This window comes from Theropithecus gelada, chromosome 14, assembly GCF_003255815.1.
Source record: "Theropithecus gelada isolate Dixy chromosome 14, Tgel_1.0, whole genome shotgun sequence".
In the NCBI taxonomy this organism is placed as follows: domain Eukaryota; kingdom Metazoa; phylum Chordata; class Mammalia; order Primates; family Cercopithecidae; genus Theropithecus; species Theropithecus gelada.
This window is the reverse complement of record NC_037682.1, coordinates 117,244,538-117,270,494: the sequence shown is the minus strand read 5'-3', so window position 1 is coordinate 117,270,494 and position 25,957 is coordinate 117,244,538. Positions and strand designations below refer to the sequence as shown.

Here is a 25,957-nt window from a genome sequence, read left to right as displayed (position 1 = left end):
GCCTTCAAAGAGGTCACAGTTGTGTCACTAGATAAGTTACATAAGAAAGTATTGAGTGCTGTGGTTACGCATGTCCCAGGTGTAGAGGAAGGATAGAAGAGAAAGAATTGGCCATATCTGGAGAATGGCATGGACATTGTTAATTTTACTAGTTTTATTTATCTTTTATATTGTCCATCTCTCCTACTTGAATATATAGTATACATTTTTATGTGTTACTTAGTTTTATGTATACAGTTTTAATTGCTCAATTCCACCTCTTAGGATAGTCTTAGCATATGATAAGTATTCAATAAGTGTTTGTTGCATGAATGATTTTTGATAGAAATAGCAGACTGCCTCCAAAAAGTATGTACTGATTTTATTTCCACCAGCAATATGTGATAATGATTTTTGCTCACATTCTTGCCAGTGCTGGGTTTTGTGAAACTTTTTTAGTTTTACCAAATGTGCTATACTGTCTCTATAGTAAAATACACACACACACACACACACACCCCCCACAAACAAACCATCCCTTGACTACCATCTGTCTTCAGCAGTTCTCCCTGTTTTTCTGCTGCCTTTGTATAGCAGAACCCTGGAAGGAAGTGTCTGTGCCTGCTTCCTGTTTCCTGTCTTCCCATTCTACCCTGAACCCACCATCATGCTTTTGTCTTTTCTCCACTGAAACCATTCTTGTCAATATCACCAACGACCTTCAGTAGTCCTTTCTGATGGTGTCTCATCTTACTCTGCTTTTCATTGATGTTTGAGACTGTTGATCACACTCTTCTTCTAGAAATATTTCTTTTTCTTATTTTTTAAATGTATTTTTATTTTTTTGATATGGAGTCTGGCTCTGTTGCCCTGCCTGGAGTGCAGTGGCACGATCTTGGCTCACTGCAACCTCCACCTTCCAGGTTCAAGCGATTCTCCTGCCTCAGCCTCCCAAGTAGCTGGGATTACAGGTGCATGCCACCAGGCTCGGCTAATTTTTGTATTTTTAGTAGAAACGGAGTTTCACCATGTTGGCCAGGCTGGTTTCAAACTCCTGACCTCAAGTAATCCTCCTTCCTCAGCCTCCCAAAGTGCTGGGATTACAAATGTGAGCCACTGTGCCCAGCCTAGAAATATTTCTTATGTTCTCCCTAGACAAATAGATTTTTTTTCTATTTCATTAACTACCTCTGCTGCGTGTCCTTGGCTACTTCCCGTCTCTAAAGGTTGGAGTATTCCAAGGCTCTTCTGTTTTATCTCTTCCCCTTTCCTCAGTCCTCTAAACATATTTTCCTTAGAGAGAGCTCATCTAGTGCCAAGGCATTCATACTTTTAAGATCTACATTTCCAGCTCTGATTTCTTCATACAGCTCCAAACTCATACATGCAACTGTTGACTTGACAGTAATACTTGGATGTCTAATAGATAGCTCAGACTTACCTTGGCCAAAACAGAACTAGTGATGAACCCTCTCTTCTGTCTCTCCCTCTCTAGTCTTCCCCATTTCAGTAAACAGGGCTATTATTTATTTTGTGTCACCAAAACCCAAGAGTTATCCTTCACACATCTCTGTCCCACACTATATCCAAGCCTTCGACTTGTCCTATTGGGTCGACCTTTATAATATATTCTGAGTCCAACTACTTTTCTCCACCTCCACGGTTGACTCATTGCTCTAACCACTGTGTCCTCATCTGTCTCCAGGGTGATTACAGTATGTCCAGCTTAGTCTCCCTTTTCCACTTCAGCCAGTGATCTTTTTAAAGCATAAATAAGATTACATCATTCCCCTTCTCTGTGTCCTCTAAGGGTTTGCTCTTTCATTTAGAATAAATCCCACAATCTTTACCATAGCCTTCAAAGCTGAATATGTGATCTGGTCCAGCCTTCCTCTCTGGCTTCATCCATTACTATCCTTTTGGCTTATCCCACTCTCACAATAGTGCCAAGCCCAATCCCAACACAGGCCTGACCTTAATATTCTTTGTGCTTGACCAGTCCATGAGCCAGGAGTCCTCCATCTGAAAAAAAGGGACAAAAACCAGTAGTACCTATCTCACAGGGTTGTTATGAAGATTAAATTCGTGTATTAAAGCACTGACACGGTGTCTGGCACATAGTAAACACTGTGTAAATGTTAGCCACTATTTTGTTATTTTCCTTATATTTACTATTTTGGGGGATGTGGAGGAGGAATACATGTTGGTTGCATTGAGTTTTGTATGTATGCGAGATGTGTAAGTAGAAATGCATTATAGGCAGTTGAATGTATTCATTCAGAGTGATTAGTTCTGTGTAGTAAGAGATATCCTAGGACCTTGGAAGAATGAGCAAAACTTCTAGCTCTAGTGTCTAGAGATCAGTTTGTGAATTGGGAAGATCTGGATCATTAAGTGCCTAGTATTTGACGTACTCTACACAGAGCTTTCAAAATACATGGCCGCCATCATGCTCACAACTCCAGCTGCTCAGATGAAAGATTTCAATGGTTTATATTTTCTTTCCTTTTTCTTTTTTAGTGAACCAAGGCCTGGGTTTTGCTCTGGAAGCCTGTCCTGCCTGCCTCTGTCATCTGGCGCTATGCATCCGGATCTTGGAGCCTTATGTACACTGCTATATGTTACTCTTACAGCTCTGTGCTCTTCTGTGAGTTCAGGTAAGAGTAGAAGAATTGGGGAGGGGGTGGTTTGGCCTTTACTTATCTTAATCTTACAGCAAATAAATTTGTACTGCAATGCTTTGTGGTAATGGTGCTATCTAAAGATGTTTCTAAGATTGGTTTGACCAACTACTTGATTTAAAAACTTGATAAATTCAGCAATTTAAGGATCTCTTAGTAGTGCTTTGGACATTAGCAGGCCTTCCTGTCCTGGCCCTTGTAATTTATCCCTTTTTTTTTTTTTTTTTAATACGTATGTTCCAATCATACTTTTTTTAAAATAAGGGGATATGTTATTACTAATTTCTGATTTGGAAAGAACAGGAATAAAATGTGGACCATATAGGCCAAAGAGAAGTTTTAGAATCAGCATGATACTATGTTCAATTGGGAGTGAGAGAACTTGGTTCAAATTCCAGGTCTGCCACTTTCTCTTATGACCTTGCCTAATTTATTGTCTGCCTCTTTGGGCTACTGAAAAGCATAAATGTGTTTGTTGTTAAATATGTGTGTAAGCCCCATGCCTAAAACATGGTTCACGTGCATTTCTTTTTATTTTAGACTTGTGTAAACATGAATATATAAGTAGATACAAATACAGTGATGTTTATTCATTGAGTACTGTTTTTAATATCTGCTAAAAATACCATATAGCTGTATTAAATTTAATAAGGGGAATATTGGTTTTGTGGTTTTATTTCTGTTTTGCTAAACAACCACCCCAGATTCAGCCAGAAGAGATACTTCCCCTTAACTTCGTTTCTGATTAAATATTCTGTAGGAGTAGATTCAGCAATTTATTGATTTTTTTTTCTCTTAAGTATTTTATTCCACCAAATTAACAAATATTTCTTCCCCCTTCCCACTTCTGGGTTGGAACAGAAGGATCTGCGTGGATACTTTGGTGCAGGAACACCCCTGCCTTCCCATGTTCCTGGAGTAATAGAAATCACAGATCAAACAATTTCAAATCCCAAATAAAAATACTAAGCCGTATATTTAAGAAAGGATAGCCTTTGTATTTCAGCTGTGGCTTCCTAACTTTCTATTTCTGTTTTCTTAAAACTTAAACATTATTTTATATTGAAGGGAAGTAATAAGAAAGTACCACAGCCCTCATTTGTAGAAAAACTTGCTCTCATAAATCAAATCCTGTTGGTAAAATAGGGGAGAATTCTTTTTATTGGGAAAGTCATCTTCACTTTTTCAGGTTCTTAACTTCCAATTCTTCCAAGTCACTTTATTAAATGGCTGTTTGCCATTTCTTTCTTTCTTTCTTTCTCTTTCTCTCTTTCTTTCTTTCTTTCTCTTTCTTTCTCTCTTTCTTTCTTTCTTTCTCTCTCTCTCTCTTTCTTTCTTTCTCTTTCTTTCTTTCTTTCTTTTTCTTTCTTTTTCCTTCTTTCTCTCTCTTTCTTTCTTTTCTTTCTTTCTTCCTTTCTTTCTTTTTTTCTTTCCTTTCTTTCTTTTCTTTCTTTCTTTCCTTCCTTCCTTCCTTCCTTCCTTCCTTCCTTCCTTCCTTCCTTCCTTTCCTTCCTTCCTTCCTTCCTTCCTTCCTTCCTTCCTTTCCTTCCTTCCTTTCCTTCCTTCCTTCCTTCCTTCCTTCCTTCCTTCCTTCCTTTCTTTCTTCCTTTCTTCCTTTCTTCCTTTCTTTCCTTTCTTTCCTTTCTTTCCTTTCTTTCCTTTCTTCCTTTCTTCCTTTCTTCCTTTCTTCCTTTCTTTCCTTTCCCTTTCTTGACAGGGTCTCCCACTGTCACCCAGGCTAGAGTGCAGTAGTGCAGTCATGGCTCACTGCAGCCTCCATCCACCTCCTGGGATCAAGCAATCCTCCCACCTCAGCCTCTGGAGTAGTTAGAGGTACAGGTGTACACCACCACATTGGCTAATTTTTGTATTTTTTGTAGAGACAGGATTTTGCCATGTTGCCAGGTTCTTCTTGAACTCCTGAGCTCAAGGATTCACCTGCCTTGGCCTCCCAAAGTGCTGGGATTATAGGCGGGGCCCCAGGGCCCAGCTGCACTTTGCTATTTCTTATTAATAGGATTGGTATTGTATCTGATTTATATCATCAGCATTCTTGTCTTTTGTACCCTAATTGTTAAGTCCTAGGCTAACTTTCTTTTTCACTTCCAATAAATAGGCTCTTAAGAATTTTGCTAGAACTTTTACAAGCAGCAAGAACCATAACAAACATAAAATAAGAGATTGCCTGTAGTTTTAAAGATACAGATGAAATGTGTTTAATATAATCTTTCTCTCTCCTCTTACCTCCCGCGCTTTCTTTGCATATGGGGAATATTCCCTTGTAGACTTGGCACCTTATTTTACTTCTGAGCCACTCTCTGCTGTCCAGAAACTTGGTGGACCTGTAGTACTACATTGTTCTGCTAAACCTGGGACCACTCATATCTCATGGTTGCATAATGGAAAAAAATTGGATGGAAACATGGAACATATTAAGATTCATCAGGGGACTTTGACAATTCTTTCTCTTAACTCCTCCCTTTTGGGTTACTACCAGTGCCTTGCCAACAATAGCATCGGTGCCATTGTGAGTGGCCCAGCAACAGTATCTGTGGCAGGTGAGTTTAATTTTGTCCCTGTTATGTATGGGTTTTCTGGAAATTACTGTTAGTGCTTGCATTTCTGAAGAGGGGAAAGACTATGGACTTTGGTGTAAGGCACATAGGAGTTTTTATCTCAGCCTTGGCTCGTGCTGTGAGTAGAACTTGTGGAAGTGCGCTTAGACCTCTGTGAGCCTGGCCTGGTGTCCTCATCGGTGACAATGATATGGAAATGATTGTTTTAAAGTTACACAGTTAGGACAGTTGTTTTTTTCTTTATAATCTCTGCAGCTTTGCCAGGGAAGGACCCTTTTCTAATGTGAATTCTGAACAATTTCTTTATGAGTACTTGGAAGTCCATGATATCATTAACAGCAAAAGCTGTTGTCTACTCTGACACTTAGTTATTTCCTGGAGTCCTTTGTCTTTCTTTCACACCTGTTTTATTTGCCTTGATTACTGAGTGATTTTAATTCATTTAATTGAAACCATGATTAAAAAGCAGGAAAAAAGTAACTGTAAAGAAAGGAATGTTGAGTATTGAACTTACGGAAAATCCGGAATGCGTGGTTTTTCTTAGTAAGTTGGAGCCATCTGCCTTTCAAATGGTGATGGCTTCCAGTAATGGAAAACGTCTTTGTAAGGGCACCCCTATTTACAGAAGAAATCTGGATTCCCCAGGAGTAGTGAGTTTGTCATAACTGAGAAGAGTAAATGTTTTTGTAGAGCTGTGACCCATGGACAGCTGTAAGACACACACGGGCGGGCTGAACTCCTCGTGACAGGCTGCTGAGTGCTTTGAGCCCTGGAGATCATAAAGAGTTCCCCCGCAGGCTCCATCCATAGTGAACTGAGACTGAGAGGAATTGAGACCAAGTTAGTAGATTCAGATAATCTAAATAATGATATCCTTCCTTATTTTTTTGATGTCCTAGGTTCGTTCCAGAAATCATTTTACTGCAATGTGAATAACTACAAACAGATTAGGGATCTGTAGGGAAAGTGAGTTTTGATGGGGGACTGGATTGAAAAGGATTTGTCTTGACCAAATGGGAATAATTATGCTTTATAGTTCTAGATGTCTTCAGAGCAGTTTATATTTATTCTGGTTCCCTAGAAGCATTGACTTATGAAAAAGGGTGCCATGACTTAGGTCTTAGCCCTCAACCATGCACATCTGCCCCAACTGCTTTCTTTTTTTTTTTCTTTTCTTTTTTTCTTTCTTTTTCTTTTTTTTTTTCTTGAGACAGGGTCTCACTCTGTTACCCAGGCTGGAGTGCAGTGGCACGATCTTGGCTCAGTGCAGCCTCAACCTCCTGGGCTCAAGCGATCCTCCCACCTCAGCCTCCTGAGTAGCTTGCCCCAGCTGCTTTCTGAGATGAAAAGATCATGCAGCCCTTTGGACTGGGGTCAGCGGCCACAAAGGGCCACGCTGCAGATGTTGTTTCTGATTTTTAAACTTCCTTTGGGAAAAAGAATTCAAATTTGCATTTATTTATTTACTTATTTATCTGTTTCCTTATTTATTTCAGTTCTTGGTGATTTTGGTTCATCCACAAAGCATGTTATTACAGCAGAAGAAAACAGTGCTGGTTTCATTGGCTGCAGGGTACCAGAGAGTAACCCCAAAGCTGAGGTGCGCTATAAAATCCGGGGAAAATGGCTGAAACATTCCACAGGTGAGACCTTTTGTGAAAAGCTGGTGGCACACACAGAACAAATGTTCATTAAATAAGCCGCTTCTAAGCTCTGTGTGCTAGAGATGAACTGTAGATGCAAGAAGGCATGAGTGGAGAGGACTAAAACAAGTGGTTACAATATACATATAATTACGGCCCCATCCCCTGAGGCCTCACTCCCTCAGTTCCTTCAGACCCCCATCAGATTTCACTTCCTTGGAGAAGACAGCCCTTATGGTCCTATCTAAAATAATATACCTGGTGCTCTCTGGCCCCTTTATTTAGTTTTGCTTTTCTTCATAGAATTGATCACACCTGATACTGTGTTATTCATATTTCTGTTAGTTTATGATTATATTTCTTTTTCTCTGACCTCCCCACATACCCCTACTGGAACGTGGGCTGCATGCATGCCGGGTTTTTGTCTGCTCTTTTCCTTGCCATAGCACTTGTGCCTGGCCATTGTGGGCGGAAAGTAGCCCCTTAATATGTATTTGTGGGAAAAAAATGAGTGACTAGACAATGCAGAAACACCATGTGACCAGTGCTGCAGGTAGAGGTTTGCCAAAGTCGAAGCATGTTTCTTGTGCTTTGAGATTCACTATCGTTAAAGTGCTTCTGCCGAGTTTGATTTGCTGTGCTAATTCTGTTGACCTTTTTTTTCTATTCTGCTTTGACTTTCCCTTTCCTTCATTTAAGAAATTTTCCTTGATTGCTTCTTTGCCGCTAATCTCACGTCTAAACGTAATGCAGGCTGTCTTGTGGCTCACGCCTGTAATCCTAGCACTTTGGGAAGTTGAGGCAGGAAGATCACTTGAAGCCAGGAGTTCAAGACTAGCCTGGGCAATATAGTGAGACCCCATTTCTACAAAAAATTTAAAAATTAACTGGGTGTAGTGGCCTGCACCTGTAGTCTCAGCTACTCGGGAGGCTTAGGTGGGAGGACCGCTTGAGTCCAGGAGTTCTAGACCACAGCAAGCTGTACTTATGCCACTGTACTCCAGCCTGGGTGACAGAGTGAGACCCCCATCTCTAAAATAAAATAAAATAAAATGAAACAAAATAAGATGGAATAAAGCATAATGATCAACCTTTGTGAGTTTTAGTTGTGCTGTGGTGTCCTTCATAAAGGGAGAGGCCTAACTGCACTCCCTTCCTTCCTCAGAGAATTACTTAATCCTTCCATCAGGAAATCTTCAGATTTTGAATGTATCCTTAGAGGACAAGGGATCATACAAATGTGCAGCTTATAATCCTGTCACACATCAATTAAAAGTTGAACCTATTGGCCGAAAGCTCCTTGTGAGTCGTAAGTATTTGGGAGAAGAATGGTAACTGGTGGAAGAGGAAGAGTCCTCATAAAAATGTGGGCAATGATAGTTCATTTTTTTTCAAATCTTGTTTGTTTATCATAAAAAGTCTTACCAAAAAAGGAAATACAGGCTGGGCATGGTGGGTCACCCCTGTGATCACAGCACTTTGGGAGGCCGAGGCAGGTGCATCACCTGAGGTTAGGAGTTTGAGACCAGCCTGACCAACATGGCGGAATCCCCGTCTCTACTAAAAATACAAAAATTAGCAGAGTGTGGCAGCACGCGCCTGTAATCTCAGCTACTCGGGAGGCCAAGGCAGTAGAATCGCCTGAACGTGGGAGGCAGAGGTTGCAGTGAGCTGAGATTGCACCACTGCACTCCAGCCTGGATGACAGAGTGAGACTCTGTTTAAAAAAAAAAAAAAATAAGTACATTAATGCATTATAGAAGAGTACTGTACATGCTTTAAAAATGTAACTTACAGAAGGGAATTTTGGCCAAGGTGACAGAGTGAATACATGTGGAGAATTTTGCCCTTTTTCAAACAAGAAGAAATAGAGGAGATACAGCTTCATAGTTCATTAAATTGGTGTCTGTGAATTTTGAAAAAAAAAAAGAGATATGTCTGTCCTCTTTCTTTCAGATGTGATGAAAATCACTGTTGAGTTTTAGGTTATGGCGGTTGCGTTGAGGTAGCACCAGTAGTTAGAGCATAGTAAAGCCGTGGCTTCTGAACTTGTTGGGAATTCTGCATTTCCAAACCGCCAATTCAGAAGTAGCCCTAAAAGACCACAGAAATCTTTTAATTCTCAACTAAAAAGGATTTAACTGCCAAATAGGACCTTGTAGTATAAAGAATACATGGGAAAACAGTGATACCCACAGCTTTGCTAAGCAAGAGATTAGAAACGAAGACTTACTAATAATCTCTCGTCTCCTTTCCTTTTCCAGGTCCTTCTTCAGATGATTTTCACATTCTTCACCCCACCCATTCACAGGCATTAGCTGTTCTTTCTCGTAGCCCCGTAACCTTGGAGTGTGTGGTGAGTGGGGTCCCGGCTCCTCAAGTGTATTGGCTAAAGGACGGGCAGGACATTGCACCAGGAAGCAGCTGGAGAAGGTTGTATTCTCATCTTGCCACAGACAGCATTGACCCAGCGGACTCTGGAAACTATTCCTGCATGGTGGGAAACAAGTCTGGAGATGTAAAATATGTGACTTACATGGTTAATGTACTTGGTAAGATGTTAGTTTTTAATTTTTTTCAAATGAAGCCATTTTTCTGGTCTAACTGATATCTGAAGGAAAGATCCATTTGTGACGTTGAAATAGGGAATATCTAGAAATATCTACACCCTAGCCAGAACAAGTTTCATTTTTATAACGGAATTAGGCCATTTTTCTGGGTGGCATAGAGCATTTCGCATGGAATATTCTTGGGAACCTCACCCCCAACCTAGTTATGCAATATAGTGATCACTCTCTCTTCTTCATAACATGGAGGAGAAAACTGGAAATCAGGAGAATGGAAGAATCTAGCTGATATCCGTGTGTAGTATCCAGTAGTAGTAACTAAGACAGAGTACTATTGAGAAAATGTCAGGCCAGGCACAGTAACTCACACCTATAACCCCAGCACTTTGGGAGGAGGTCGGAATACTTGAGCCCAGGAGTCCAAGACCATCTTGGGCAACATGGCGAAACCCCATCTCTACCGAAAATACAAAATTTAACTGGGTGTGGTAGCACAGGCTTGTAATACCAGCTACTTGGGAGGCTGAGGTAGGAGGGTGGTTTGAACCCGGGAGGCGGAGGTTGCAGTGAGCTGAGATCACGCTATCGTGCTCTATTCTGGGTGACAGAGCCAGACCCTGTCTCAAAAAAGAAAATGTCATCTCAAAAAGAAATCAATCTATTTAATTTAATTTTCTTTTTTTGGATGCTTTATCAATGCCTGGGTGACAAAATTGAATTATTTCCACCCACATTTCTATATACTTTATTTCAAAGCTATTCCTTTCTTTCTAAGCAGCTACCTACCTCACTATCATGTGTAGCTACAGAAAATGTTTTCCTTTATTGAAACAGATTTTCATGAAAAAAATAGGTGGAAAGTGGTTTAATAATGAATAAAATTGTTGTAAACCCTTTGCATGTATTTATAATATTTATAACCATAACCTGCTATAGGTTAGCGACACTGGAATTAACGTAAGTGTATGACAAGTGGGCTTTGGAACTCAGTGATTAGGACTGGATTAATATGCATAATTTAGACATATGCTACAAATTCTGATAAATGATTTACTTTTTCTGGGTAATAAGTGACTTGAAGGATCCCTAAAGGAAGTTTCATTTTTTTGTTTTTGCCTATTATACATCTAACCTCAAAGTTGAGTTGACCGTAAAAATAATTTAACCTCTGAATAAACCTTCTTCTGTTTTGGCTCCTGTTTAGTGTGAGATCCAGGGAAATTGTTACTGTATTTCAAACTAATCACCTGAAATAAATGCTAAGAGAAGCCCAGGATTAGAAACTCTTTCTGTATATGTGTGTATTCCCATATGTTGTGGGGAGTTAAGTGGGTGGAGTAATCTATGAAACGAGACGATATGTTATTAGTAACATATGGTTTATCCTATTAGTGGAACATTTCTAATTTTTTTCTTGATTACCACAGCAGACAGAAGAATGTGAATAAACAATGCAACTTTGTTTCAACTGGTTATTGGTAGAAAGAAGGTTTTTATGACTTGATAATTTAAGAAGTCCATTTTGAGGGCAGAGTTTAATTTGTGTGTTTTATTTTCAGAACATGCTTCCATTTCTAAAGGACTACAGGATCAGACAGTGTCTCTGGGTGCCACAGTACACTTTACCTGTGACGTTCGTGGGAACCCAGCCCCCAACTGTACCTGGTTTCACAATGCACAGCCTATTCATCCTTCCGCACGACATCTAACTGCAGGAAACGGACTGAAAATCAGTGGGGTTACCGTGGAAGATGCTGGGATGTATCAGTGTGTAGCAGATAATGGGATTGGATTTATGCAGTCTACTGGAAGACTTGAAATTGAAAATGGTAGGCTTTTAGGTCATGCCAGTCATAAGAACTTTTATTTTCCAGGTGGGCTTTTGTTGTGGTCAAAAATGAAATTATTTTTACTAAAAGAAAATAACCCCAGCACCATACAAGAACGGTGTTCATTTTCCATGTTCCTTGCTAGTGACAGGTAGGCATTTCCATGAAGAAGTAATCCTATTTAATCAAGCTCATTAAAAAAAAGTTTTTAAAAACTTTTCAACAGATTCTTCATACTTTAAAAATCTATATGGTACAATCTCTCTCTTAATCTTTTTTATTTATTTATTTATTTTTAATGATGGAGTCTCAATCTGTTGCCCAGGCTGGAGTTCAGTGGCACGATCTCGGCTCACTGCAAGCTCTGCCTCCTGGGTTCACGCCATTCTCCTGCCTCAACCTCCTGAGTAGCTGGGACTACAGGCGCCTGCCACTATGCCCGGTTAATTTTTTTTAAAAATATTTTTAATAGAGATGGAGTTTCACCGTGTTAGCAAGGATGGTCTCGATCTCCTGACCTTGTGATCCGCCTGCCTCGGCCTCCCAAAGTGCTAAGATTACAGATGTGAGCCACTGCGCCCGGCCTCTCTCTTACGCTTATTCCCTAGGCAGTCAGTTCCTTTCTTTAGAAGTAATTAGTTTTGTCAGTTTCTTGAGCAGCCTTGTATGTAGTACACATACAGGTGGTTTCACACAACATGAGAGAGTGTGTGTGCATTTTATAACAATATCTGTTTTTGTTTTTGTTTTTTTACCTAAATAGTGGTAGCATGCTTTACTATAAATTTTTTACTTAACATCTTGGGATATCTTCCCACATGGTACATAAAAAGTATTTTCATTCCTTTTTAAAAAATGGCTGCTTAGTGGTCCATTGTATAGCTGTAACAATTTGACTAGTACCTGATTGATGGTTGTTTTTAATCTTTTGCTATTACAAGTAGTTCTATAAGGAATGCCCCTCTACAAAGATTATTTTGCACATGTGAGTATTTGTAAAAGAAATTCCTAGAAATGAACTTGCAGAATAAAAGCGCATCTGTGGTGGTAATTTTGGTAGAGATTACTGAATCACTCTCCATAGTCATTCCCAGTGTTCGCTCCCACCAGCAACACTTAACTCTCCTTGTTTCCTGAAACCCTCGCCAACATGGGGTGTTGTCAATTTTTAAAGTCTTTGCCAATCTGATAGGTTAAAAAAAAAAAAAGGCCGGGTGCGGTGGCTCAAGCCTGTAATCCCAGCACTTTGGGAGGCCGAGACGGGCGGATCACGAGGTCAGGAGATCGAGACCATCCTGGCGAACACGGTGAAACTCCGTCTCTACTAAAAAATACAAAAAAACTAGCCGGGCGAGGTGGCGGGCGCCTGTAGTCCCAGCTACTCGGGAGGCTGAGGCAGGAGAATGGCGTAAACCCGGGAGGCGGAGCTTGCAGTGAGCTGAGATCCGGCCACTGCACTCCAGCCCGGGCGACAGAGCAAGACTTCGTCTCAAAAAAAAAAAAAAAAAAAAAAAAAGAACCATTTAATCTGTATTTCTTTTATTACAGGTAAAGTTGGGCATCTTTTCACGTTTTTGAGCCCCTTAAATTTGCGTTTCTGTGTATTGACTGTTCTTTGTCTTTTGCTTATTGAAAAAATTAGGTTGTTGGTCTTTCCTTCTTCTTGATTTATAAGAGTTCTTTATTAGGGAAGTCCATTGTTTATGATATGAGTTATAAATATTTTAAATTTCAGAGAATCAATATCATATGGACTGAATGTTCTGACATTAGTGTAATTTATTTAGAAGTTAATAGTGAAAACATAATTTTTTAAAATGGGCATGTATTTGGACATTTAAAATTATACTTCTCAATGGTTGGATCAAAAAAGAAATCATAATGGAAATTTAAAATACTTTGAACTGAATGATAATGAAAATGCTACAGTCAATTTTGTAAGAGACAGCCAAATAGAATTTAAAAGGAAGTTTACAGCCTTCTGTGACTGTAAAAGAAAATTAGTAAGACTAAAAACTACTGCGTGAAGTAAAAGGGTAACAGAATAGATTCAAAGAAAGGAAAAAAGATCATAAAAATAAGAGCAGAAATCAATTAAATAGAAAACAAAGAAAAAATAGAGAGGGTCAATAAAGATAGAATTGGCCCTTTGTAAAGTCTAAGAAAATGGACACATCTTTGGGGAAAATGATCCAAAGAAAAGAAAGCAGGTACAAATAATATTAGGAACAAAAGAGGGCTATAAATACAAGTCTTACAGCAATTAAAGATAGTAAGATTAAGCTAAATTTTATGACAATTTATAATAAAGACAGAAATGGACAGATTCTGAGGAAAAAATGTAACTTAGCAATGCTGACTGAAAAGAAATAAGCTTGAGTAGTCCTAACCCTGTGAAATAAGTTGAATTAGGAGTTAAAAATCTTCTCACAAAGAAAATAAGGGGCCAGATGATTTTATGGAGGTTCTACCAAACTTTGAAGGATAGACCATTTCAAATATTATACAAACTGTTCCAGAGAAGAGGAAAAGATAGAAACTCTCCAGTCTTGATTCTAGAACCTCAGTAAGATGGTGCAAGTAAGGAAAATCAAAGGCCAGTCTCATTTATGAACATAGGTGTAAAAATCCTAAATAATATATTAACAAGCCAGGACAGTGTAAAAAAGAAAAGACGTCATTTCCAAACAGTTATCCCAGGAATCCACTTGAAAATGTAGAGTGCCATTCACTCTATTTATTGAATAAAGGAGAAAAACAATATGATTATCTCACTAGAGATGGAAAAACATTAGACGTAATTGAGTACTCATGTTAGACACTTAGAAAAGTAGAAATAGAGTTGAACTTTCTTAATAAAGAGTGTCTAACAAGGACTTACAGGAAACATTGCATTTAATGGTGAAATATAAGAAGCACTCCCTTTGAAAATCTCTTCTGGCCATCATTATACTGGAGATCCTAACCAGCACAGAAAGACATGAAAAGTAAAAGAGGGAAAGAACCCAGATCATTGTTAATTTACAACCAATATGATTGTCAACACAGACTATCCCAAATAGTTTACTGGCCATTATTATGGCTGTTGTATGTCCTATTATGACCTGTTATGATAAATAATAACATTTAGCAAGGTGGATGGATGAAGACCAGTGAACAAAAATCAGTTGCCTTGGCTGGGTGCAGTGGCTCATGCCTGTAATCCTAGCACTTTGGAGGTTGAGGCAGGTGGATTGCCTGAGCTCAGGAGTTCGATACCAGCCTGGGCAACACGGTGAAACCCTGTCTTTACTAAAATACAAAAAAAAAAAAAAATCAGCTGCGCTTGGCGGCGTGCGCCTGTAGTCCCAGCTACTCAGGAGGCTGAGGCAGGAGAATTTCTAGAACCCAGGAGGCGGAGGTTGCAGTGAGCTGAGGTCACACCACTGCACTCTTCATCTCTTAAAAAAAAAAAAAATCAGTTGCCTGTCTGTATACCAGCAACAGAAAGTATAATTTAAAAACCACCTTTTAAAATATTATAGCAGTAAAACATAGCCAGTTATATAAGAAGATATACCAGTTCCTCAATATTATATATTGTATTCAGTATTATATAGTTATCTGGTCTTTCTAAAAATTTTCTGTGGATTCATGCAATTCTAATTAAAATCCCATCATAGTATTTTAAGGACCTTGACAAACTGATTCTAAAATGTATATGGATAACCCAAGGCCCAAGAATGGCAAAGGTACTCTAAAAGAAGGAGAAAAAGAACGTGGGAGACTTGCCTTAAACATCTAAAATATCTGTAGTAATTCAGAAAATATTATATTGGTACAGAAACAGATAGACTCTGGGAACAAGACAGAGACTTTCAAAAAGACATTTGCATGTAAGGGCTTGACTGAGCCGGCGCTGCACATCAGCAGGGAGAAGACCGATTTCGCATTTTGATGTGGGATAACTGACTATCAACATGGAGGTAAAAGTGAAACTCAGTGTCTTACTCACATTGTATAAAAGATACATTCTCAGTGGATTCAAGATCTCAATATGAAAGATGAGATGAAAAAAGTTTTCAAGAAAACATTGAAGAATGTATGATCTGTGGGTAAAACTTTTTAATAAGACATTTTAAAAGACTGATTTTAAAAGATATGACCACATTGAAATGAAAACATCTTCCTAATAGATACTGTGAAAAGCTGAAAGGACAAACAGGACATTAGGAAGGAGGTACTAGTCACATACATACCTGAACGAAAGAACAGAATCTAGTATATACAGAGAACTCCGAATCATTACAGAACAGATTCATGACCCAATAGAAAAACTGACAAAGGCCATTTCACAGAGTACAAAAATTAATAATGTCAAATGATCATGTGAAAAGATGTACAGCCTCATTAGACCTCAGGAAAATGCATGTTCTGAGCAGGGAGATAGCATTTTACACTCAGTAGCTTGGCAAAAATCCAGAAATCTGATATCAGCTGTTGGGTGGTTTTGTCATGGGAAGGAGGACTAGAGAAAAAGAGACAAACTGGAGAAAATGTCATTTACTTTGATCAATATTCCATTGTAAGCTCTCTTAAAAATGCCTCCAGAGAATACTAAGACCCAAAGGAAAGACTTGGTGCCACTTTAATTTAGAAACAAAGATGCTGTTCATGTCTATGGGAAAAAAATACAGGTATCATCAGTATCAACTTTTATTCAGAACAGGTTTTTTTCTCCCAAGCTTTTTATAATCAAATTTCTGCTTCCCTTCCCATCCTACCCCACAAAATTGACCATTTTCTTGAAGGAAAATTATCTGCTTTTATACTTATTTACACATTTTCCTGTTAAGGTCTGAGGTTTCAACTTCATATGTTCTATATTTGCAGTGGTCAAATATGTATAGTGTACCTTCAGAAAACTCTCAAAAGATTTCTTTGTATATATTCCTTTCTTTCTGAAGGACAGGAAATTTATGTAGGAAATGTTTAGGAGCCTACAGCTATGAAACAACTCTACCATTTATTGACAGTTTTACTTGGTGAAAGTTGAGAAGGGAACTAACAAGGAGGTAGCTATCTTGGTTTTAATCATTACTCCCACATTTACATGATAGAATGAAATTGTTTTGCATCGTAGATACTACAGTGTTCTTAATTTTTCGTATGTCAATTACTTTTTTAATAGACAGTGGATTCAAGCCAGTTATAATTACGGCACCAGCAAGTGCAAAGGTGGCGGACGGAGGCTTTGTCACTCTGTCCTGCAATGCCAGTGGGATGCCGGTTCCGGTCATTCGTTGGTATGACAGCCATGGATTGATAACCAGCCATCCATCTCAAGTCCTGAGATCTAAATCCCGAAAATCACAGTTATCAAGACCTGAGGGCTCGAACCTGGAGCCTGTGTACTTCGTCATGTCCCAAGCTGGTGCAAGCTCTCTCCATATTCAGGCTGTGACTCAGGAACATGCGGGGAGATACATCTGCGAAGCTACAAATGAACATGGTACCACACAGGCGGAAGCATCTCTCATGGTTGGTGAGTTGCCATTATCATTTATTTTTAGTTGAATAAGTTCCTTTTATAATATAAGTTAAACCGACTTGAAATGTTATTTTAATGAATCCAGCAATCTATATTTTTTCCTGATGACAGTGAAATGTAGAACTGTGTTTCTTGGTATTTCGCTTTATGTGAATCACAGGAATGTTGGTCTCTGTTTCTGATGTGTGTGTTAAGATTGTAGTTGCAATATAGAAAGCTCTCATTTGGGAGCAGGCCCAGAATATAACCTGTCTCTGGGATGAATACTTTTGGTTTTCTAAGCTACCGAAAATGATATTGCAGACCTTTTTTATGCCCTTGATAACTACAGTATTGGGTCTAAAGGACTGGCCTTCATTGAGAATGTAGAGTTGTGGTACTATTAAGTAATACCTGTTTGTATATATTCCCTCTATCTTATCCAAAGTTATTTTCTAATGGGATGTATAATATTAATTCTTCCTATTTTACTGATTTTTTGTGATGATGACTTAAAAACTGTATATGATTTTTGATGTACTGGTATATAGACTATTAATATTCATGGAAATGAACTCAAATGTGACTTCATTCAAATTCAAACCTTCCATCGTAGGCATTTAGAGCAGTGTTCCCCAACAACTAGTCAGTTGGCTGTAGATTGTCACCTTATTTGTCCTGTGAGGCCCAATATCAAAGGCAATAGTGCCTTCAGTCTCGGGTAACTGCGGTCTCTGAGCCTGGCCTCTGCTTTAAGGGGCTTAGCGTGGCTCTCTTCTGCCTGGGGCCATGGTTCCACGGGTCAAAGAGCCCACGGGGTCAAGGAGCAGTGCTTATGCTGAGCTCAGAGCCCACGTTCCTCCTTCTAGACAGGTCTGGGATCCAGCGTCCCCTGCTTTAGTGAGTTCACAGTTGTCCCCACAGTTCCTCTCCCCTGGCCCAGTGTGCTCCCACGACTAGTGTGTGGGCACCCTTAGCCAGAGCAGTGGCCAACGGGGGGTCCTTGGCAGAGGAGTGATGGTTGAAATAAAAAGAGTTTGTATGTGCACATACGATTTCCCTTCACATGCAAACAAGGATGCTCTTGCTCTGAATGAAGGTGGAGGCGGAGGAGGAGTGGTGGGGACCAGGGACTTCCCCTTATCCTCCTGTGCATGTTAGAGATGGGAGAGATGTGGAGGCTGAGCACAGGGGCTGTGTCAGAATCCTGGCTCTGCCGCTTAGCAGCTTTGTAACCTAAGGGCAAATCACTGAACTCTGTTCTGTTTCCTCATCTGTGTAACAGGTATAGTGAAGGTGCTCGTAGGGTTGATGTGAGGATCAACTTCATAGGGTTGATGTGAGAATCCAAGGAGTCAGTGCATAGTAAGCGCTTAGAATGGTGTCTGGCAATTGAAAGCCCTCCATTGATACTAAGTATAAAGTTATGATTATTACTGTCTAATATTATTAAATTATAGTGATCTCTTGTGGCAGTGTTAAGGGAAGGAAGAAATAGTTACTGATTTTAGAAACCGTAAGAATCCTCAAATGAAGAAAGTAGTTCAGTGTTACATAAATTTGCACCTATAAATGAATATGTGTGTGTGTTTTATATTTCTATTCCTCTAGGCAAAAATAAGAGTGGCTCTGCTCGAAATTGTTAGCTGCATGGCAGGTGTAGTTGCAGGAGCTTCTTGGGTAGAATTTAGCTGAAGGGATTATGTGAATGCAGGGTGTAGAGAGACAGATGTCATAGTTATGGCTGATGGAACTAGACATTTTGTCTGACTTCCTCATCTTAAATATGAGAAATCGGAAGCCCTTTGAAGTTATATGAACTAACTTGAGAAGATCTTTAAGATTCCCGTGTGCTCCAGGATTTTATGTCTTGATAAATACCACTTTTGTGTATGGTAACCCCATCAGCTATATTCTACCAAAGAGGTCCTACATTGTCTTTTTTAAATTTTCTAGTATAATTATTAAGATCCAACTGAATTTATTAAAACTCAAAACAATACATAACAACTCACTTCTTTGCATAGGAATCTGAGCCTTATGAAATTGTAGCATCCTGACAAGTCATTTACTTTGTCTACTGTACTGTAAAGGGGAGAGTAAGCTAGGTTAGAGAAAGAGACAACTTCCTCCCCAGCCTTTGTTCTTTCCAGAGACCTTGGGTTTTTGAGGTCCTGGATGTACAAATATTTGTAGAGTGTGTGGTACTCCTTAAAACTATAATGGGAGTTGGCGTGGGTTTCCTAAATAGTTTGGGTGTGAGTTGCTGGCAGCAGTGGTCACAGTGGGAGCATCTTTGACAGATATGGTTGTACTCCCTCCCGATTTAGAGTCATTAAATTTATTTACGTTGCCATAGTTGCATCAATCTCTTTTCCAATTCAAAAAACATTCCACCTTAAAAGATGCTAGATGCCTGTTCTACCCATTTCATAGAGTTCTGAAGATAAGTTGAGATAATACATGCAAAAACACTGGGGAAGTACTGGTAAGGTCTTTTCAGTTGTATTGAGTGTATCTCTCAAGTGCCCAGATTATATCATTGAAACAGAAGAAGAAAGTTAATTGAATCCCCCTTTTAATAAAAGTTCTGGAGAGGTCTCATTGCATCTTAAATCTTACAGAAATGGAATTTTGATACTCAAGACAGTGGAGAAGCTGCAGCATAACGGTTTTCTCATGCTTCTGTATAAACTGAGGCATGTGGCATTTAAACTCTTTTACAGCCAGATCCCACTTCCCAGTGGAAAACTGCCCGGAGGATCCACTAAACCTCTAATGATAAAAAGATCCTTCTCCACTACCTCAAGCCACAGTTAATTACCTCCACTTGCTGAGTCTGTCTCTGCATTAGCAGGCACCAGATCACACCCTGAACATCAGTCTGCAGTCTGACTCACTAGATAAACACTGCTGTTCCAGGAGCAATATTTTGAAGTTGTCTCAGTGAACTTAATTAGCTTTCTTCTACATTATTTCCTCACTAGCTTCTTGTTTTCTCTGAAGCATCTTCTGGGACACCCTTTCTCTCTTTTACACTAACAGAGAACTAACCTTACACTGTTAGTCCTATTTCTGTTGGTTCTCTACTACAGTGCAGCCCTTCTCCCAAAAACACACCCACCTTTTACCAGGAATCTGACTTCATTTTGGAAATAAAAGTAGTACGTTGTTTCCTCTGCACTTTTCCTCCACAAAAGGAGTGAAAAATAGAATTTTCTGTTGCCAGTATTAATAGCAATTCAGGGAAACCAAGCTGTCACTCCTTCGGTTTTATTGTACTGGCAGTATATTTGTTGTCATAAATTGTTCCTTCTTATTTTTTTTTCACAGCAGCACCATTAACATTCTTCCTGGCCGCTGTCACTTAGTCTCTCTGAACCTTAATTTCTTCACCTGTAACATGGGAGTATTACCATCTACCTAAGAATGTTTTGAGAATTAAATGAGATTATGTTTATAAGATAGCTCATACAATGCTTGGCACATAATATGTGCTCAGTAATTATCTTTGACTATATGCAACCTATGTATTTTTTCAGTGCAAATAAATTATTTTTATCTTCCTCTGTATATTCTGTATGCTGTTAGTAGTAAGTGTTAAGGCTGCCTGCTTGTTTTATCTTTTGTTAATTTTTTTTTGAGACAGGTGTAGTTGCAGGATCCCCTCGGGTAGAAGTTAGTTGGCCTGTTGCCCAGGCTGGGGTGCAGTGGCACGATCATGGCTCACTGCAGCCTCAACCTCCCCAAGCTCAGGTGATCCTCCCACTCAGCCTCCCAAGTAAAGCAGCTGGGACTACAGGTGTCTGCCACCATACCTGGGTAATTTTGGTGTTTTTTGTAGAGATGGGGTTTCACCATGTTGCCCAGGCTGGTCTCGAACTCCTGGGCTCAAGCGATCCACCCGCCTCAGCCTCCCAAAGTGCTGGGATTACAGGTGTGAGCCACCATGCCCAGCCAACTTGCAATCTTCTGAGGTTAAACTAGCAAATTATTATTACTAAGGAGAATACTCTTAGAGAACAAGGAACAAATGAAAACATTTAACTGCTACACTATTGCATCATATAATTGGTTTTTCAAGCAATTCGTTTGCTCCACTATGAGAAAAGATTGCGACTAGAGGTTAAATGTTTCCATGAATTATAAATGGCAGTGTTACCTGTTTTAACTTCCAGGGCTCAAATTGTGCTAACAGTGTAAGTGAGGGCAGTCACGTCACAGATTGGGTAAAAGACACTGAAATGAGGGTTTCTTCACGCTCTCTTCTCTCTTTCTCCCTGTAGTTCCTTTTGAAACAAATACAAAAGCAGAGATAGTCACACTTCCTGATGCTGCTCAGAATGATGAAAGAAATAAGAGAGATGGTTCAGAAACCGGGTTACTGAGCTCATTTCCAGTGAAGGTCCATCCCAGTGCAGTGGAATCAGCGCCAGAGAAAAATGCCAGCGGTGTCTCGGTTCCTGACGCCCCCATCATACTGAGCCCCCCACAGACCCACACGCCAGACACGTACAACCTGCTATGGAGGGCAGGCAAGGATGGTGGGCTGCCCATCAATGCTTACTTTGTGAAGTATCGAAAGGTAATATCTTGTCGTTTATCATCTTTCTCTGCTCACACCTGAACATTCTTTGTATGACATACACTGTTGTCTTTTCCATTTGTGGAATGGCAGGAAACAGAACAAGAGTGTCCAGACTGATGAGTTTGTCAGAGAGATCCCAGTCATGCTGGATTTACCAATCCTAGGAAAGCACTGAGAATGAAGTATAATTTCCCCCCAAATTGGAATTCTAGGAACCCAATGATGTCTTTACATGTTTAATCAAACGTTTTAACCCTTCAATATAAAGCTCTATAACCACTTTAAAAATACAAACTCCTTCCCTCTCTAAGGTAGTAGAATACTATTTATTTAGCAAATAAAGCAGTTTTTTATTAAAAACAACTGTTTGAACAGAGTCTGTGGAATAATTTACGTCAATTGTTTGTATTTCAAGTTGGTTTGTTAGTTTGTTTTGAGACAGGGTTTTGCTCTGTTACTCAGGCTAGAGTGCAGTGGTGCGATCTCGTCTCACTGCAAATGCCACCTCCTGGGTTCCAGCAATTCTCGTGCCTCAGCCTCCTAAGTAGCTGGGATTGCAGGCATGCACTACCACACCTGGCTAATTTTTTTGTGTTTTTAGTAGAGATGGGGTTTTGCCATGTTAGCCAGACTGGTCTTGAACTCCTGACCTCAAGTGATCCACCACCTCATCCTCCCAAAGTGCTGGGATTACAGGCATGAGCCACTGTGCCCAGCTTCAAGTTGCCTTTTCAAATGTATTAAAATCATACATTGTTTGATCATTTTTTGGGGTAAACCTTGGGCCTCTCTCAGTTAACTCTTCAAATACTGTTTTCCCCATGGGCTTGTATTGGAGCAGAATGGAAAAGTTCCTCTGTTTAATGAGCCCAGTAAATGAATGAAATGGGAGGGATGCATTCATATTTAAAATCTTTTTCTTTGTTCAAGAAATTTTAGTATACATTGTTGAATGGTAATGTTTTTAATGACTAGGAAAAATAACATGATCATATTTTAACATGATGATATTTTAAGGTTTACATACTGTTTCTAACCTAACGAATGATTCTAGATGAGGAAGTTTGCTAATAATCTCATCTACCCTAAAACCTCCATGCAATAGTGTTTCTTGGTTCCATTTATCAAGAAACAACTGATTAGATCTTTTTATTTCCTCTAACACATATTGAACAGTGTCAAGACATGAAGCAAGAATGCTGGAAATATATAATACATAATTATATAATTAATATACATGTAATATAATATCCATCTTACATTACCATATATCTATTAGGTACACTATATAAATACCAGTGATACCTATTATTTTATACTTATTTTATTCCTCATTAGCCCAGGAGGAAAGAAGGTAATGTCTCCATTACAAGTAAAGGAAGCAGAGTCTGGGAGGGCAGTAACTTGCTTGAGGCCACACATTAGTGGTCAGATGCAGAGCCAGGAGTCTTTCTGCAGTGAGAATTGCAGCGTTCTTGCAACAGATCTTGTGTTTCTTAATGTGAAGAAATATTGTGTCTTTTTTACTTATCGTGGTGTCTGACTTCTTAAAACTCTTCTAGAATTAAATGAATCCTAGTTTTGATCAAATGTGACTGAAAGTTTTCCTATCCTCCATCTCCTGCTTTTCTGGTGTGTTTTCTCTTGGGCAGCTGGACGATGGGGTTGGCATGGTGGGAAGCTGGCACACGGTTCGAGTCCCAGGAAGTGAAAACGAGCTCCATTTAGCTGAGCTGGAGCCATCTAGTCTTTATGAAGTCTTGATGGTAGCAAGAAGCGCAGCAGGTGAAGGCCAACCTGCCATGCTTACCTTCCGAACCAGCAAAGGTGAGTGAGGGCTTCCTTTGGAGGAACGAGCTGGCTGCCCTGATGTCAATTTACCAGTAAGAATTCTTTCTTTTTTTGGGGGGGGATGGAGTCTTGCTCTGTCGCCCAGGCTGGAGTGCAATAGCGCGATCTCGGTTCACTGCAACCTCCGCCTCCCTGGTTCAAGCAATTCTCCTGCCTCAGCCTCCCGAGTAGCTGGGATTACAGGCACCCACCACCAGGCCTGGCTAATTTTTTGTATTTTTAGTAGAGACGGAGTTTCACAGTGTTAGCCAGGATGATCTTGATCTCCTGACTTCGTGATCCGCCTGCCTCAGCCTCCCAAAGTGCTGGGATTACAGGCGTGAGCCACCGCGCCCAACCAGAATTCTTTTGGATAGTAGAAATTCCTATATATAAATACACTAAACGACCTTATTATACCCTCCCCCTTCCATTTTGGGGTCACATTTAGGTGCTTGTATTGTCCTGTTCCATCGAATATTCCACAGATGTTTTTGAAAGCTTATGTTATATAAGGCAGTGAGGATAGATGATATAGGGAAAATGAAGATGGTCAAGATGAGATCCATCCCGACAGAGCTTGTACTTCGATAAGAAAGCTAAGATGTGTCACTTAATACCAACTACAAGACAGTATTCAGTTCAGCTAATATTTATTGAATGCCTTTTATGTGTCAGGCAAGAAGCAAAATAGGCAAAACTTGTGGCCTCAAAGAGCTTACATTCTAGCTGAGAGAGACGTATACGTTAGTTATAAGTACATTAGAAGGTGTTAACAGAGATACAAGTTGGGGTGGATATAGGAAGTATATGGGGTAGGAGGTAACAGTTTAAGCAGACGGCCAGAGAAGTCCTCAACGAGCAGTTGACATCAGAGCAGAGACGTGAAGGAGGGGAAGTAGAAAACCACATGTCCCTCTAGAGAAAGAACATTCCCAGCAGAGATAGCAAGCGCCAGGGCCCAGGGTGGGGTGTGCGTGGTGTTCACTAGGAGCACGAGGGGGCCACTGTGATGGGAGCAACGTGGGTGAGGAGGCTGTAGGGAACAACGGGGTGTCCACATCACACAGCACACCATCCACCTTGGGAGGACTTTGTCTTTACCTCTGAGTGAACTGGGAAGAGCTGGAGCATTGGAACTGACTGGAGTCTGGATAGAGTGGGGGCGGGCAGGAGTGCAGGCAAAGACACCAGCATATGCCAGGCACCACAGGAGATTTCCAAGGACAGTGCTGGGGAAGCACAAAGGAAGGATATTTTTTTCTGCGGGGCAGCTTGTGAGGGAATCCTTGATAAAAAAAAGATGCCGTCATGGCTTGGCTGTAAATGAACAAAGAGACGTCAGTGGGTAGAGAAGGGAACTGGGTGGAAGAGTATTTTAGTATGGCACTGTAACGAAAAGGAGGTGTGAAGATTGAGAAGAAACCAGCCAGTGGCTTTTGAAAAAGACCCTTTCAAATAATTACTAAGTCTGGCCAGAAAAATAACAGGTACTTTCTATGTTAAATGTATCTTGAGTTAATTTTCATCATCAGTCATTAGGTGTTCATAGAGTCTGACTTATAAATACTGAGTAATCTTACGTTTCAGTTTTTAACAAATCACGCAGTTTCACTTTTTGCCTCTTGAAATATTAAAGCGATGTGACATTTGTCCTTAGAAAACTTAGCAGAAGCTCTTTAATGGTGAGTTTTATGGCTTAGAATTAAGAAATATATACAGTAAAAAGAAAAATGGACGAATAATTTGAACCCCTAGTCATTTGGCTTTTTCACCTATGTTTTTTGGATACGTAAAGTTAGAATGAAGAAAGGCATATTTTAGCTTTACTTTAAAGATACTGGAAAAAGACAAAGTAATTTTTGGTCAGTTCCTCAGATCAGCTAAGTATTTATGAAGCAGGTCTTACATGTAGATGCTGTGGCAGATCAGTTCATAGATTTATAACCACATACCAGGTAAGTTTCACAGTACTTTTTTTCCCCACTTCACATGCGTATAAGCTCATGTTACTGTATATGGTTTTTTACCTTTCTAGAAAAAACAGCATCATCAAAAAACACCCAGGCATCCTCTCCACCCGTGGGCATCCCTAAGTATCCTGTTGTTTCAGAGGCTGCAAACAACAATTTTGGAGTGGTACTTACAGATTCCTCTAGGCACAGTGGAGGTAAAAAGAATAATATTTTATTGTTTCTTTACAAATGTAACTGACCTGCTTCAGATTTTGGGAGGTGGGGTGGAATAGGGTGTTTATTTTCATATCTTACTGTACAGGTCTTTTAGGTTCTATTTCAGCCATTTTAATGTCCTATATTTAAACTTTGGCATCTCAGTGTCATGATTAGTACTTAACCTCATTAACTTTGACTCAAAATGTTCTGGTACTAAGTTTTTAGAACTCAAGGAGTTTTGTGGCTAGGCACTGTGGGAGGCTGAGGTGGGCAGATCACTTGAGACCAGGAGTTTGAGACTAGCCTGGGCAACATAGAGGGAGACCCTGTCTCTACTAAAAATTCAAAAAAATTAGCCGGGTGTGGTGGCACACACCTGGAGTCCCAGCTACTCAGGAGGCCAACGTGGGAGGATCGCTTGAGCCTGGGAGGAAGGTGTTGCAGTGAGCTGAGATCGCACCCCTGCACTCCAGCCTGGATGACAGAGTGAGACCCGGTCTCAAAAAAAAAAAACAAAACAACAACAACAACAAAAAAATGAGTTTTCTGTTTCTTCTCTGGTAAGAGAAGGAAATTTATAT

At 39.8% G+C, this 25,957-nt stretch overlaps 1 protein-coding gene across 1 annotated transcript in view; it reads left to right on the top strand.

Annotated features, from left to right (window-relative positions):
• CDON (cell adhesion associated, oncogene regulated) overlaps window positions 1-25,957 on the top strand; it is a 101,414-nt gene that overhangs the window by 37,455 nt on the left and 38,002 nt on the right. Inside the window, exons 2-11 of the mRNA XM_025358456.1 lie at window positions 2,500-2,636; window positions 4,946-5,218; window positions 6,733-6,879; window positions 8,045-8,188; window positions 9,144-9,431; window positions 11,006-11,275; window positions 16,446-16,799; window positions 21,071-21,369; window positions 23,025-23,199; window positions 25,241-25,372. Coding sequence (XP_025214241.1) covers window positions 2,561-2,636; window positions 4,946-5,218; window positions 6,733-6,879; window positions 8,045-8,188; window positions 9,144-9,431; window positions 11,006-11,275; window positions 16,446-16,799; window positions 21,071-21,369; window positions 23,025-23,199; window positions 25,241-25,372 — 2,158 coding nt within the window. The 5' untranslated portion in view covers window positions 2,500-2,560. The remainder of the gene's footprint in view (window positions 1-2,499; window positions 2,637-4,945; window positions 5,219-6,732; window positions 6,880-8,044; window positions 8,189-9,143; window positions 9,432-11,005; window positions 11,276-16,445; window positions 16,800-21,070; window positions 21,370-23,024; window positions 23,200-25,240; window positions 25,373-25,957) is intronic.